At 35.2% G+C, this 14499-nt stretch overlaps 2 protein-coding genes across 2 annotated transcripts; one reads left to right on the top strand and one right to left on the bottom strand.

The window, feature by feature from the left end:
* Positions 1 to 8859: 8859 nt before the first annotated feature.
* Positions 8860 to 11318, top strand: LOC125215988 (exocyst complex component EXO70B1-like). Its single transcript, XM_048117580.2, has one exon. It carries the CDS (start codon positions 9106 to 9108, stop codon positions 11029 to 11031), a length of 1926 nt encoding a protein of 641 aa, XP_047973537.1. The 5' UTR covers positions 8860 to 9105; the 3' UTR covers positions 11032 to 11318.
* A 527-nt stretch (positions 11319 to 11845) lies between these two features.
* LOC125215989 (SNF1-related protein kinase regulatory subunit gamma-1-like) lies at positions 11846 to 14181 on the bottom strand. The gene is made up of 5 exons (XM_048117581.2): positions 13849 to 14181; positions 13267 to 13439; positions 12934 to 13134; positions 12567 to 12842; positions 11846 to 12480 (listed from the first exon to the last, which is right to left on the bottom strand). The coding sequence occupies exons 1-5, from the start codon at positions 14015 to 14017 to the stop codon at positions 12019 to 12021; spliced, it is 1281 nt and encodes a 426-aa protein (XP_047973538.1). The 5' UTR covers positions 14018 to 14181; the 3' UTR covers positions 11846 to 12018.
* Positions 14182 to 14499: the final 318 nt, after the last annotated feature.

The following is a 14499-nucleotide window of genomic DNA, read 5'->3' on the forward strand; positions in this document are numbered from 1 at the left end:
ACTAGTGCATGTATATATACATATATATGTGTCCAATTTCTTCACTGAGTACGTGCTCAAGGTAAATATTTTTATATGATGTGCTGTCACTTGATTTGTGACTCTGAAAAAAAGAGAACCAAAATTTGGATGGAAAGGAAAGCAACACTTATGATTTGAAAAGATGTAGGACATGGGCTCTTGTATGATCATCAACACACTAATTATGACAAATCCTTAACATTTTGTCCTATCAAATTGGCATAATATATATATGTATAACACATAATCCAAACAACTTTTATCCATAGCTTTAATCTCAATAACTATTGAGTAATAGTATGTTCCATTATGGAAACTTGAGATTATTTTAAAGTACTTTACATGTGACAAACATTTCCAAGTTGGGGGAGTCACATGTATATTCGTTGCAATGGCATGATTTTAAGCAGAAAAGAGTATTATGAAGAAGAATTTTAGCCAATAAATTCCGAGGGAAAATTTCCAGGTTAAGAAAAGAGAGGTGATGATTTCTAGATGATTCAATAATATTGGAACCATTTAAAAAGGTGGTGCAGAACATGACAGCATCACTTTTTTTGAGTTTTCATTTTTGGTGGGACTCAATCACTGACAAAATGGAAATGAGGATAACACCATGGCTAGAACATGTAATGAGAGAGGTGATCAATCTGGATCTGCTTTATTACTGCAAACCAAAAAAGTGCAGAAAAATACATAAAGTAGTTGGTGATTGATTTTTTAATACTTATATATAGATGATGGCATTTGAAATGATAGAGAATTTTGGTCCATTTGAAATTAAGGGCTTATGATTACAAAGTAGCACTTGCAATGTTTAGAGCAGAATGATTGTTAATTATATTGTGCCCTCCACGTTTGATGGAAAATCTTGGTATAAATATTCCAATTAATTGCTACACATGTGATCATATATAATATTCGATGCTTACAGAAAAATGGTCGTTTATTAAGCCATACACACCAGAGTTCTGTCATCCCCTTGTTTCCTGTACTATTGAAATTGTTGTTTTTGCTAAAACAATAATTTTTCTTTTTAACTATAAATAACTATTGGCCACTTCACTAGAAATGGAAAATTTCTTGGGATCTTTTGCTGTTTCCCCAGGATTTGAGATATATAAGTAACAAAAGTAAGCTAGATCTTTTTTAAATAAAAGGAAAGAAAAGAAGAAAAAGCAATATGCAGTTTTGATAATAGTATTAGTTTTAGGATAAAATGTCAATTTGTGTAAACCATCTCAATTTTAAGAGTTTCGTATTGATAGTTCAACAAATTCTAAATAAGATAGCTACTTTATATAGAGTGTATATATCGGCACGGTGTAGTCTTAAAACTTAAAAGTTTATTAGAGTACGATGTAAAGTTGAGTTTATTTTTCAAAATTTTCCATATCTAAAACTAAATAATTCATTGAACAGGACAAAGAAAAGATGTAAGTAATTATAAGATCACATGGGATGGGACAATGCATTGTGCAGTTAACATCAGAGTTGAAGTAGTGAAATTAGAAAATGCAATTGAGTTGGAAGAGCCAAGGGCCGAGCCAGCGTTGCAGCCGGCCCGTATCGATTAGAGGCTCGCGGCGGAGGGAAGTGTGACGAGCCAGCTTGCCACCCGCGCCCCCCACGCCACACACTGGCGGTCTGGCATTGGGCGACGCCCACTCGCTCTCCCCACAAGTGAGCTTTTACCCGATTTAAAAATAGATTTTAATTAAAATTCAATTTTTAACAAAAATTATAATTATAATTTCGCAACAATCTATACTTACAATTGGCTCTGTGAATTAATGAGAGATTATATTTTTGTAGTATATAATTGTTTCGCACTAGAGGGGTAGGATTTGCATTGCTTGAGTAAAACTTTTATAAATAAATTATCTATTTCAACCTTCTTTGTGACTTCGATGTGGGACAAATGGTTAGATAGGTTTTTAACTCCAAGTTTCCTTAATTTTGATGTGAGACAATTGGTTTGTTTTATATATAAATTTGTTTGATTCTAATACAAATTAAATATTAATATGATGGTAAATGTGTCTTGAATCATAGAGTTTGTGGGTTCAAACCTCAATCCACATTTTGTTTTTAATTTAATATTTTTTTTTCTTATTTTACCGTATTCTTTATTTGTGTATGCTTTTCTTTTCTAATAGCATGTTTATAATTTTGTTACTATGTAAATTTTGTATAAATACTATTTTTATTTTTAATTTCATTTGAAATTTAATTAAATTTTAATTAAAAAAATTAATTTTCATGTGAATATTTTTTAAATAAATATCATATTTTAATTAATTTTATAATTAATAAATCAAAATAAAATGAATTGAAATGAATTAGTGGGACCCATGAATAATTAAGAAAAGAGATGAATGTCTTATTTTACCGTATCCTTTATTTGTGTATGCTTTTTTTTCTAATAGCATGTTTATAATTTTGTTATTATGTAAATTTAATATAAATAATATTTTTAAATTTAAATTTAATTAAATTAAAAAATATTAATTTGCATGTGAATATTTTTTAAATAAATATCATATTTTAATTAAGTTTATAATTAAAAAATCAAAATAAAATGAATAGAAATGAATTAGTGGGACCCATGAATAATTAAGAAAAGAGATGGTTAAGAGATGGATGGTTGCGTGTACTGTGTATGTCTCTTTATTAAGAGATGGAGTAAAAAGTGGTGAGAGACCCATGATTAGTGTAGTTAAGAGTTGAATAAGAGACAAGGTTGCTAATGCCCTTCAAATTTGGTCATTTTAGACATTTAACACTTCACTTCATTTCCTTTATTTTTTTTCAATTTTTTATAAAGAGTAAAGGCCAAAACTGGCCCTGAACATATGACCATTTTACGATTTTTGTCCTAAACTTTATCTTTTGGATTTTTTTGTCCTGCACATTTCAAATCGGATCACAATTGGTCCTCCATCAATAGTTCCGTTAATTTTATAACAGTAACGGGTTTAACGTAATTTTGAACAAATTAAACTTTTAATTCTGATTTTTAAGTCACTAATTAATTTCCTAGTTAATTTAATAAATATTCATTTAAAATTAGATATAAATAAATAATATTTATTTTTTAGATGATTTAATCAAGTATCTATCTGCGTGTTTTGCCGGTACGAATTGGTGTTTTGCACATGCTGCCGAACAACCCCCCTCCGCCCCAAATTCACTAGGATCACAGCTTGGCTCCTAATTCCCTCCCCTACAGTATGTTCAATTCCGCCTCATCTTCGTCTTTGTCGCCGTCATCTTTCACAATCGATGGAAACTGCATTGATAATTCGGGCTCTGGTTTCGGGTTGTCTGGCTACCCGGGCCTCCCGCAAGAGTTTGAGCAAAATCCCATTTTCTGCCCAGCTGAAGCTCCCAACCCCCAAATCCAATCTCGTAAATCATAATTTCATTTGTATAGATGATTTAATCAAGTATCTATCTTCGTGTTTTCAAAAATCAATTTGTGAATTTTGAAACCCTAAAACTAGAGACATGCATATATAATTGTGCAGAAATGATGTCGATGTTCATCAATGGCGTGGCGATTGAGGTGGGCAGAGGAGAGGGCCCGTGGATATAAAATCGCTGATTTTAAATGAGTATTTAATAAAATAATTAGGAAATTAATTAGTGACTTAAAAATCAGAATTAAAAGTCTAATTTGGTCAAAATTGGGTTAAACCCGTTGACTGTTATAAAATTAACGGAACTATTGACGGAGAACCAATTGTGATCCGATTTAAAATGTGCAGGACGAAAAAATTCAAAAGATAAATGTGCAGGACCAAAAAATCCAAAAGATAAAGTTTATGATCAAAATCATAAAATGACTATATGTTCAGGACCAGTTTTGGCTTTTACTCTTTTATAAATGACCAGTTAAATCGAAAAGGAAAGAATAAAGATGATAATTTTAAATGTGACATTCTTTAACTCTCAAACTACTCTAATCTTAATTCGTTTGTAATTTACTCATTCTAATATTCTACATTGTTCACTTTTCCAATTTCATTATGTGCCAACTTCGCGATTAAGTTTTTATAATTTTTAGACCGTCCCACTATAAATGAGACATTTCTTTTTATGGCAAAAAACAACACTTTATCTCTCTCTTACTTTGTCCCCTCTCTTACTTTTTCTTTCTACTTTTTTTCAATTTTAAAAATCTGTGCTCAAAAGAAATGTCTCACATATTATGATACGGAGGCAATACTTGAAATTGTTAGTTGTGGTATTGTGTAAGGGCATCCACAACTCATACCTCTTCTTTATACCAAACCAGTACGTGCCGGGCCACAACTCCTACAACCTCGTATATATATATACTCCAAAATTTAATTTAATTTATATTTTAATTATTATTCATTTTTATAAATTAAATAACACTATAAAAAATAAAATTACTCCATTAAAAACTACAAAATTAAACAGTGAAATGTGTGGGTATTTACAAAGTTTTACAATTACAAATACAAAAATTTTATAATTAAATTTTCTAATAATTGCATCAATTATACACCAAAAACTACTTAGATTTTTTATTAAAAAAATTATTTTTAGATTAGAAAAAAGTAGAAAATGTCTTGCAGTCCGGTATGGACGTATGGTTCCTGCAAGGCTGCAACGCATACCCCTCCCGAGACCGGGTCACACACCCCTCCAAAGGTCCCAGACCCGGCCCCGCACCCATCCGAGCGGTTCGGCACCCAAAAAAAGGATGTGTTACTGATGCCCTAAGGAATAGCTAGTATATGACCAAGTGATGTTCTTTTTTATGAGATGAATTCGATAAGGGTGGTAGGGCAGTTGAGACTGTGATCACTGGGCATGCTAATCTCTATTTAATTTGTTGCTATGGTTATTGGCTTATTGCTGCTTATATAGTTGGAATAGGGGATTGGATGTGAGAGGCCTCTTTACACATCCAGATTTTGTTGTGACACATGTCTTCCTTTAAGTCTTTTGGAACATAATGAAGCCTCTATTACACATTCCAAATTTCTGATACTTACACTTGCTCTGTTTTCTTTAGTAATACTACTACTACATCATTAAGTTACATTGACAGAAATCAAACACATCTTGTTATTTGTCCATCTACTTGTTTGTTACTGACAGCATATGGTTTTATTTGTTCTGGATATATATATATACACTATTTCTATATTCTTTTACGATTTCTTTATTCTTTTCCATTGTATATGTACCAAGCTTCCGGTAGCGTTTTGAGTTTGAAAATAAGGAATCTAGATGTTAAAGAAGACGGAGGAACAGAGAATATATGATCAATTGATGGTGGAGGTTTAGAGGTTGCCACCACCAATTTTTTAATGAGAAATCTCAATCTGTGAGGGAGAGAGGAATATATATATGCAGAATAAAAGATCAATTAATTACCAGATAAAAGAATTATTATTAATTTTTTATTTACTATTTCATTTCATTATCAAGAATATGTGGGAATTGATTTAATATTAAAAAAGTAAATAGTCAATTCAATGGGTGTGGTCGAGTGGCATGGGACTCGTCCATCCTTAACCAAATGGTCAGGGAATCGATCCATGCCTTTAGGTATGGAACAACTTTAAATCCTTATATCTTTGGTAATTAAAAAAAAAAAAAAAGGTAAATGGTCAACTAGAAAGTTCTCTCGAGTTAGTTGAAAGAATATATTTACTCCTAAAATCTAGTAATGTGAACATTTTCCTCTATATGATGCAAAAAAATGCTTGTCGGCATATACATTATTAAAAAATATTGTCGGACCTAATTGTGAAAGAAATCATTTTATCATGTTACCCTTTGTAATGATTTAACATCTAGTAGCACTATTATTTATTACGCCATATAATTTCTAAGCAGTTGTCAATGAATGCAATAATGCAGTAGTATTTGTTAATGATGTGATACTCATACCACTACACCTTACCTAACTAATTTCTTTTTATCATACATAATAATACACGTGGCATTATCTCTTCGTCATTAGTTATATAATCTGCTAACCAACCTGGGAGCATTTCCCCTCCCTTTGCCATGGGCATATTCACATATATATATATATATATGCATGAAGACTGAAGAGTAATTATTTCAAAGTCAACTATGATAATAAATTAATACTAATATCGAATCAATACAATATTAGGAAGATCAACACTCCACAATTTGCATATTCTCAATTTGTCATGGTTATGCTTGCTCAAAATTCTGTGTGAACAATTAATGTCCTATGACTTAATAGTTTTCTCCTATTGGGGAGTGATTTGCTGGAAACTGGTGGTCTGGTGGAATATGGTCAAGCAAAGACGTCGTAAACTTCGTAAAATCGTGATATAGAAAAATAAATACTATGTTAGAAAAGAGATTAAATTTAAATCATTGGCAACTTTTTTTTAGAAAGGCTTGTTGGAATGCGTTAAAGTTATGACTTATCAGTAATTAAAGTTGTGATTAACATTTGAGAAACAAAAGGATGGAAATAGGAAAGTATATGTTGATTACTTTTTAAAAGTCAACTATTGTAGATAAAAAAAAAAAAAAAAAAAACACAAGGTTCGTAGATATGACAATAGAAATATGACAATATGCTTTGTGACTATCAAAATACTAATGTGTGACTGCGTCAAAAATTATATGATAGGTCAAAATATATAAATGTAAAATCGAATTATAAAATGTGTTGAAAAGTCAACGTCATCATTTATATAATGCAGATCTTAACGATGAGGTTTTGAGGAAATTAATTTATCCTATTTTAGAAAGCATTCATTGTTAATTTATAATCTATGCTGTAGCAAATGTAGTTTTGTGTTATTCTTTCATTGGGAAAGAAATATATTCGACCGTCTCAACGTTTTTAATCTCAAATATACTAAAAGAAGAAAATAAAAAGGAAATTAGATAAATTCCCTGTGGCTACTACATGCATGTATACATTATAATTAAATTGGCAAAACATATTCTTAAGTCCTTATACTTTAATCAAAATGTTCATTAGGTTCTCGTTCAATTTTTTCGTTTTAATAGGTCCTTATACCTTTCTCATAAATTTCATCACATCCTCGTACAATGTTTTCGTTTTAGTAGGTCCTTATACTTTAACTAGAACTTTTATTAGGTCCTTATACAATTTTTATTTTAAGATATTCTTTTATTTTTATCTTAGATAATAATTTATATTTAATTAAATTTAATGAACCTTTTAATTTTATTATTTAACTTATCTTATGATTATAAATATTCAGGGAAACGTATCATTCAATATAAATATAAATATAAATAATCAATTGAAAATTCGGATAGTTATTCTAAAAAAAATTCGATTTTAATCTACAATCATCACGGTTAATCTTTTTATTATTATCTACAACTTATTGAGATTACTGAATAACAAGATGATATTATCTTCAATCATCACGGTTAATCTTTTTATTATTTAGATTATTATCCAAGATGAATGTAAAAAGGTCCCTAAAATAAAAGATCGTACAAGGATCTAATGAAAGTTATGATAAAAGTATAAGGACCTACTAAAACGAAAAATTGTACTAGGACCTGATAAAAATATTGTGAAAAGTATAATGACCTATTAAAATGAAAAAATTGTATAAGGACCTAATGAATGTTTTGACTAAAGTATAAGGATATAAGTATGTATTTTGCCTAATTAAATTATATTAGGGCAGGACCCCATTGATCATTCGAGAACCTTGTTCTAGCATACTACTAATATACTATAAAGAATCACCACAATAATAAAACTTTTCCACTAATTTTAATATCCAAAAAACTAAGCAAATAACCCTAACTCAAACACCCGCACTTGATCCATAATCCTGACATAAAAATAATTAAAAAAAGTTATTTAATTGGTTAAATACATACAAAGTATATCGAATATTTCCTGGATTAAATTGTTAAGAAAATATGCATATATATTTTCGCTAATCAATGTATTTTACTCCCTCCGTCCCCCGATTAAGAGTCACGCTTTTCCATTTTGGTCCGTCCCCAATTAAGAGTCACACTTTATTTTTACTATAAATAGTAAGTAGGTCTCACATTTCACTAACTCAATTTACTCACATTTTATTATAAAATCAATATAAAAAAGGGTCTCACATTCCACTAACTCAATTCACTCACATTTTATTATAAAATCAATATAAAAAAATGAGTCTCACATTTCACTCACTTTTTCAACCAACTTTTCTTTATACTTCTTAAAATTCGTACCCAATCAAAGTGTGACTCTTAATCTGGAACGGAGGGAGTAGTTACTAATTTTTTTGTGTTATTTAAAACTTTATCTATTATACGAGTTTGAAAATTTTTGGATGATAATTTGTAATGTTATTTAAAAATTGGATAATCTGAAATAATAATTTATGCTTGCACACTCATGCTAAATTTAAAACATTAGGCTATCGGGTGGGTTGGTACTCTTACTAAAACTTTTTTTTTTTTTTTTTTTATCTTATTGAACACGTCGATCGATATGAGGAAACACCATACTTTTATTTTATTGATTTTTTCAATTTACTGGAATTTACCAAATTTTCAATAACATTATCGATTATTGGTATGTCTTATCGAAATTTGAAAAGAAAATTCATTTCTATAATTGAAGAAATATACTTGATCCGTTCAATAATAGTTGAGTCTATTTGTATTTCTATTTTTGGGACGGGAGGAGTATGAGTCTGGGAAATTACATAGGTTTGGGTGAATTAATATATGGTACATGCAGAATGTGGATACTATAATTTTGATTAGAGTATAGGATATAATTTATGAAATCGAGGCGGGCCTGACCTCCATTGGCAGTTGATTTCTTCCCATTCAAACCAACGCCCCCACACAGATCATTTCCTTATCCCAATTTCAATTTCAATTTCAATTTCAATTTCCCAATCAATTTCTCAATCAAACCTTCTAGCTCTAGGGATATGCCAACCTTTCACCTTCCCCATACATCCCATTAAAATGTTGCTCGATTTTCCCCCAATTTCTGTGCCCTAATTCACCATCAATTTCCCTCTATACACACACACACTGAACCAGATGGCGGCGGCAATCCAAGGCGAGGACAAGGTGCTCGCCACCGCACAGCGCATCGTGCAGTCGCTCGGCAACACCTCCGACACCGACGATATGCTGCTGATCTTCTCCACCTTCGACAACCGCCTCTCCACTCTCTCCTCCTTCGTCGAGAATCCTTCCGCTACCCCTTCCCGATTCGACGATGCTGAGCGGATCATTTTGAGCCACACCGATTCCTCCTCTTTTCCCGATGACTACCTGGATGCAGTCGATGAGGTCATACAATTGACCAAAGACTTCAGCCTGGCTTCTGCCGATGAGGTGCTGGACCGTGCCGAGAACGCGCTGCAGCTCGCGATGACGCGCTTGGAGGATGAGTTTCGTCACGTGCTGATCCGGAACACCGTTCCTCTTGACCCCGAGCGCCTGCACCACCACCGCTCGACGCTTTCGTCGTCCGCCGCTGCTATCGCGATTGCTGCGACGGAGTTCTTTAACGGTGATGCGAGTGTGGGCCTTGAGGATGTCAGCAGCGGGCGGTACAGCCACCACAGCCATGGTAGGGGTGTGAGCTTTGGATGGGACGATATGTCAATTGAATTGATTCACCCCGATGCTGTTGCTGAACTGGGAGAGATTGCTGATAGGATGATCCGTTCTGGTTATGAAAAGGAATGCTGTCAGGTCTATTGTAGTGTTCGGCGTGATGTTCTAGAGGAATGTATGGCAATTCTCGGAGTGGAGAAATTGAGCATAGAGGAGGTGCAGAAGATTGAGTGGAAATCGTTGGATGAAAAGATGAAGAAATGGATTCAAGCTGTGAAAATAGTTGTTCTTGGTCTTTTGTCGAGTGAGAAGCATTTGTGTGACCAGATTTTTGCTGGGTCTGATTTGATTAAGTCAGTCTGCTTTCTAGAGACTGCAAAAGGTTGTGTGATGCAGTTGTTGAATTTTGGGGAGGCTGTTGCGATAGGGAGGAGGTCCGTGGAGAAATTGTTTAGGATTCTTGATATGTATGATGCATTAGCCCAGGTTCTATCTGATTTGCAGGAACTATTTATGGATGAAGATGCAGGTGATATGGTGTGTAGGGAGGCTCAGGGAGTGTTGGATGGACTGGGTGAAGCTGCTATTGGGACCTTTGTGGAGTTTGAGAATGCAGTTCAGGGAGAATCTTCCAGGAAGCCTATCCAGAATGGTGAGATTCATCCGCTTGCTCGATATGTGATGAACTATGCAAAGCTGCTTGTGGATTACAGTAATACTCTTAACTTATTATTGGAGAATTTGGAAGCTGAGACGGTCGCTTCAGATAGGGGGAATGCTGATAATTCAGAGGTGGAAAGCATGTCCCCGTTTGCTCTTCGGTTGTCTGCTCTGATTATGTCTTTGGAGTCGAATATTGAGGATAAGTCAAAGGTGTATGAGGATGTTGCCATGCAATACGTATTTTTGATGAACAACATACTCTACATTGTGCAAAAGGTGAAAGACTCAGAGCTGAGAAATCTTTTGGGTGATAATTGGGTTAGGAAGCGGCAGGGACTGATCAGACAGCATGCTACACAGTACCTCAGAGCATCATGGAGCAAAGTCTTATCTTGTTTGAAGGATCAAGGGATTGGTGGGAGCACGAGTAATGCTTCTAAGGTTGCTTTGAAGGAAAGGTTTAAGAATTTCAATGCTTGCTTCGAAGAAATCTATAGGGTCCAGACAGCTTGGAAAGTCCCAGATCCTCAGCTTCGTGAAGAGCTTAGGATATCCGTTTCTGAAAAAGTGATTCCAGCTTATCGCTCATTCATGGGAAGGTTTGGGAGTCAGCTCGAAAGTGGAAGGCATGCGGGAAAATACATCAAATATAATCCTGAGGATTTGGAGAATTATTTATTGGACTTATTTGAAGGAACACCTCTTATCATTCACCATATGAGAAGAAAAAGAACATAAAACTCAGGACTCTTTATAGTTTATGGTTTCTGGCTTCTTTGTGATGTAATGCAACTTTGACTCTCCGTTTGGTGTTGTAATCTGCTCCATAGGTTGGAAGTATTGAACACAGGACGCTCATAGGTATGGTTTCTGGCTTTTTCGAGTTGTAAGGCAACCTTGACTTTCTGCTTGGTGTTGTAATCTTCTCCATAGGTTGGAGAAGATATACATTATTGATTATACTGTAATAATTTGTACATTCAGCAACCGTTTCATTTGCTGTTCAAACTCTATTTCCTTTTTCTTGTTTTCTTTGTCTACTAATTGCATAAAGTCTGCTGATTGCTTGGATAAATGATGGATCCATTGACATAACTTCTGATTAGTTGTTTCGACAAAACCAGCCATCATCATATCATAAAGTGATTCACTAGATTTGCATCTTCTGCCTTTGCAAGTGTAAAGTATAAACTCGGAAATTAGCTTAAAATAGCTTATTTGATCAATCACATTATGCATATCAAATGACATGCTATTGTTTTAGATTCTTCTAGTACTGGATTCTTGTTCCTGATCTGTATTTAGTCTTAGTGGTTGGATTTGAAGATATGCCACCATCTTTTGCATCTCACTTGTACACTCTTGAGCTATGTCTAAACATCTTCGGTGTGGGGAAAGATTTGATTTGGTTGCTGTGTTGAAATCGGAGGAAATGGAAGAATACAAATTGGGTTTTCAAATCTGATATTTTCCCACTTTAGCCATCTGGATATAAACTTAGCATTTCGATCTCAACCATGAACAATGCATTTCCAAACTTGTTGGGCGCAAATGAGAGAAGAAGAAATCATTATTGGCATTTCTCAAGATAAAGGTCTCCCCTATACAAATAAACAAGAAAGCAAAAGCTACGGTATTACTCTCGCATCAAAACAGGCAAGTCCACTCAGTTATTCAGCAAACCAAGAGCAATCGCACTAATCCAAACATTACCACTATTGTGTTTTAGACCCTGCTATTGGCAGGCAGCGGCAAGACGCCATCGAAGAAGTCGCCAAAGTAGCCACGAGGCTCGTGAACCAGTTTGGAGATGATGTCTCGTAGAGTGATGACTCCTTGGAGATTCCCACCTTCATCCGCCACATAGATGCGATGGATCTTCATATCATCCAGCTTCGTTATGATCTCCTTCAGTGTGTCGCTTCTGCGGCACGTGACCATCCCACTCAGCAGCGGCGATGCCCTCTGATGCTCCTCCAAATAGCTTCTCACCGCCGTCAGGAAGTTCTTGGCAGTGATTGATCTGTAGTCCTTGTAGATTTTTGGTGCAGTGAGAAGGAACTGTATGTCTCGTATGCTTATATTACCAACGGCCTTATTTCCATCGTTTCCAACCACGGGCACGCCTCCTACTCCTTTTTGTCTCATAAGTTTAAACGCCTGTAGCACAGGCTCGTCCTCGTGTACCTGCAGATACACAAAAAACAACACACCCCATTCAGAAAAGCTTTATACAAGCACAGGCCATGTTGGATATTATAATCCCACATTACCTTGATCATGCTACTGGCCTTCATCAATGGAAGACCCAATTCAGACAGCTTCTTGGAACCCCAGCTTTCGAACCAGTGGAGGCCAGCACACTCTTGTAGCATGTGAATAACCGCACTTTGAGTGATTATGTTGTCGATCTTTGCTTCCCCAGGGTCAACTACCGGAATGCTCTTCATTCTGTACTTGGAAAGCAGCAAGAGCATTGTCAAAAACGAGTTGGATTTCTGCAAAGCAAGGAACGGAGCCCAACGGAAAGACCCTGATATATCCCCAACCTGGTTATCAAATTGAGCAGATGCATCTTAGTTTAAGAAGGAAGAAATCTCTGCAGTCAAATGTTTAGGACAGTGAGTCCAAAGAAGAGACCTTCGTGTTTTTGTACAAATCCGAAGCAGTAAGCGTCTCAAAGAATTTGCCACACGTTGCTGTGGGAGAGTCTGGGTTGATACTTTTATATCTCGGAGAAGACATCCCAGCAGCCGCTGCTGCAACAACAGAAGGGCTAATGTCGCTCTCTGAGGCTTTCATAATGGACTCGAACACAGAGCTCCCTTCCACATTTTCAGACTGCAAGACAAGATAAGTACATTTTACACATTAACTTCTTCTTTCCCATGCTACAATAACTACTTCACTCACACTGTGAGTACATCAATTGGAATCTAATCATCACACATCAAAATGCTCAGAGGCACAAACCTGATGCAAAATCCATACAACAATGCCTGCAAATTCCACAATGCCAAGGTATCTGTCAATCCAACTAGCGTCTTCGGGTGCCTCAAAGTCCACCACCGGAGCACTAAGAACTTTGTGCCGAGCAAGTAACTTGACGGCTTCTGCCACAGTTGTGTCCGACTTGATCTCAATAACTACACAGAGATTATGCAAAGAATGAGGGCAAAAACATCAAACAAATACCATTACTGCCATCCTATCAAAAAGGAATCCTAAACCAATCCAATAAACAATAAGCAACAGAGCTTCTAAGTTTCGAAACATGTGAGTGGAATTAATTACAGTTATCAGATAGATCATACAAAATTTCAAGGAAACATGTATCCTATTTGCAAGAATCTCCATCAACACACCAAACAGATATACCATCCACATACAAATTCAACCCTTCACGGTATATAATTCAAAATATTAACCTTGATCGCCAAATCAGCAAAGAAACAAAACGAATAAAAATCAAATCTTTAGTCCAAACCCCAAACAAACCAAAGAAACGATCAGAAAATTATGGCTGATTAGAAATGAATAAAAGAGAGAAATTACATTCTGATGAAGGAGCAGAAGGGAAAGAAGATACAGGGATGCTCTCAAAACAAGCATTAAGCTTCTCAGTGGGGCTCAGCTGCGGCTCCATCACATCCCACAAATCCTCCACCTGCATCCCCAGCTTCGCCTCTGGGCTTCTCGGCGTTCCACCCTCTTCCACAACCATCTTCGCTCTCTCTCTATACAAAACTACACACAGAGCTTGATCACCAGCGATGGATTGATCACTGCTATTAACCAGTAGTAAGTGACAAGAATTAAATTAGGTTGCTTGCGTGTCGGAAATTTTATCACTTTCACTAAAGTTGCCGCACACCGGAAACCAATCATACAATAAATAATTCAGACATGTATTTGTATGCGAAGGGGTTTTGTTCAAGTGATGCGCGGTGCACGCTAATTTCGTGGACCGATGTTTCAGCGATTGATCTGGATCGTCGCCGAGGGGTTGACGGATGCTGACACGTGGCGGTCAAAGATGGAGACGGCTGAATCGGGTCGCTGTTTAATCTTATCCATTGAACCCCTACTTTCAAGGCTTACACTTATCCATATCCATTAGATTAGAGCCGCTTGTAATTATTTAATTAATACTCCCTCCGTCCCAGAGAAGTTGACACACTTTCCTTTTTAGTTTGTCATACAAAA

This window comes from Salvia hispanica, chromosome 3 (assembly GCF_029641045.1).
Source record: "Salvia hispanica isolate PSC_SH4W2 chromosome 3, Shi_PSC_v1, whole genome shotgun sequence".
NCBI classification, from domain to species: Eukaryota; Viridiplantae; Streptophyta; class Magnoliopsida; order Lamiales; family Lamiaceae; genus Salvia; species Salvia hispanica.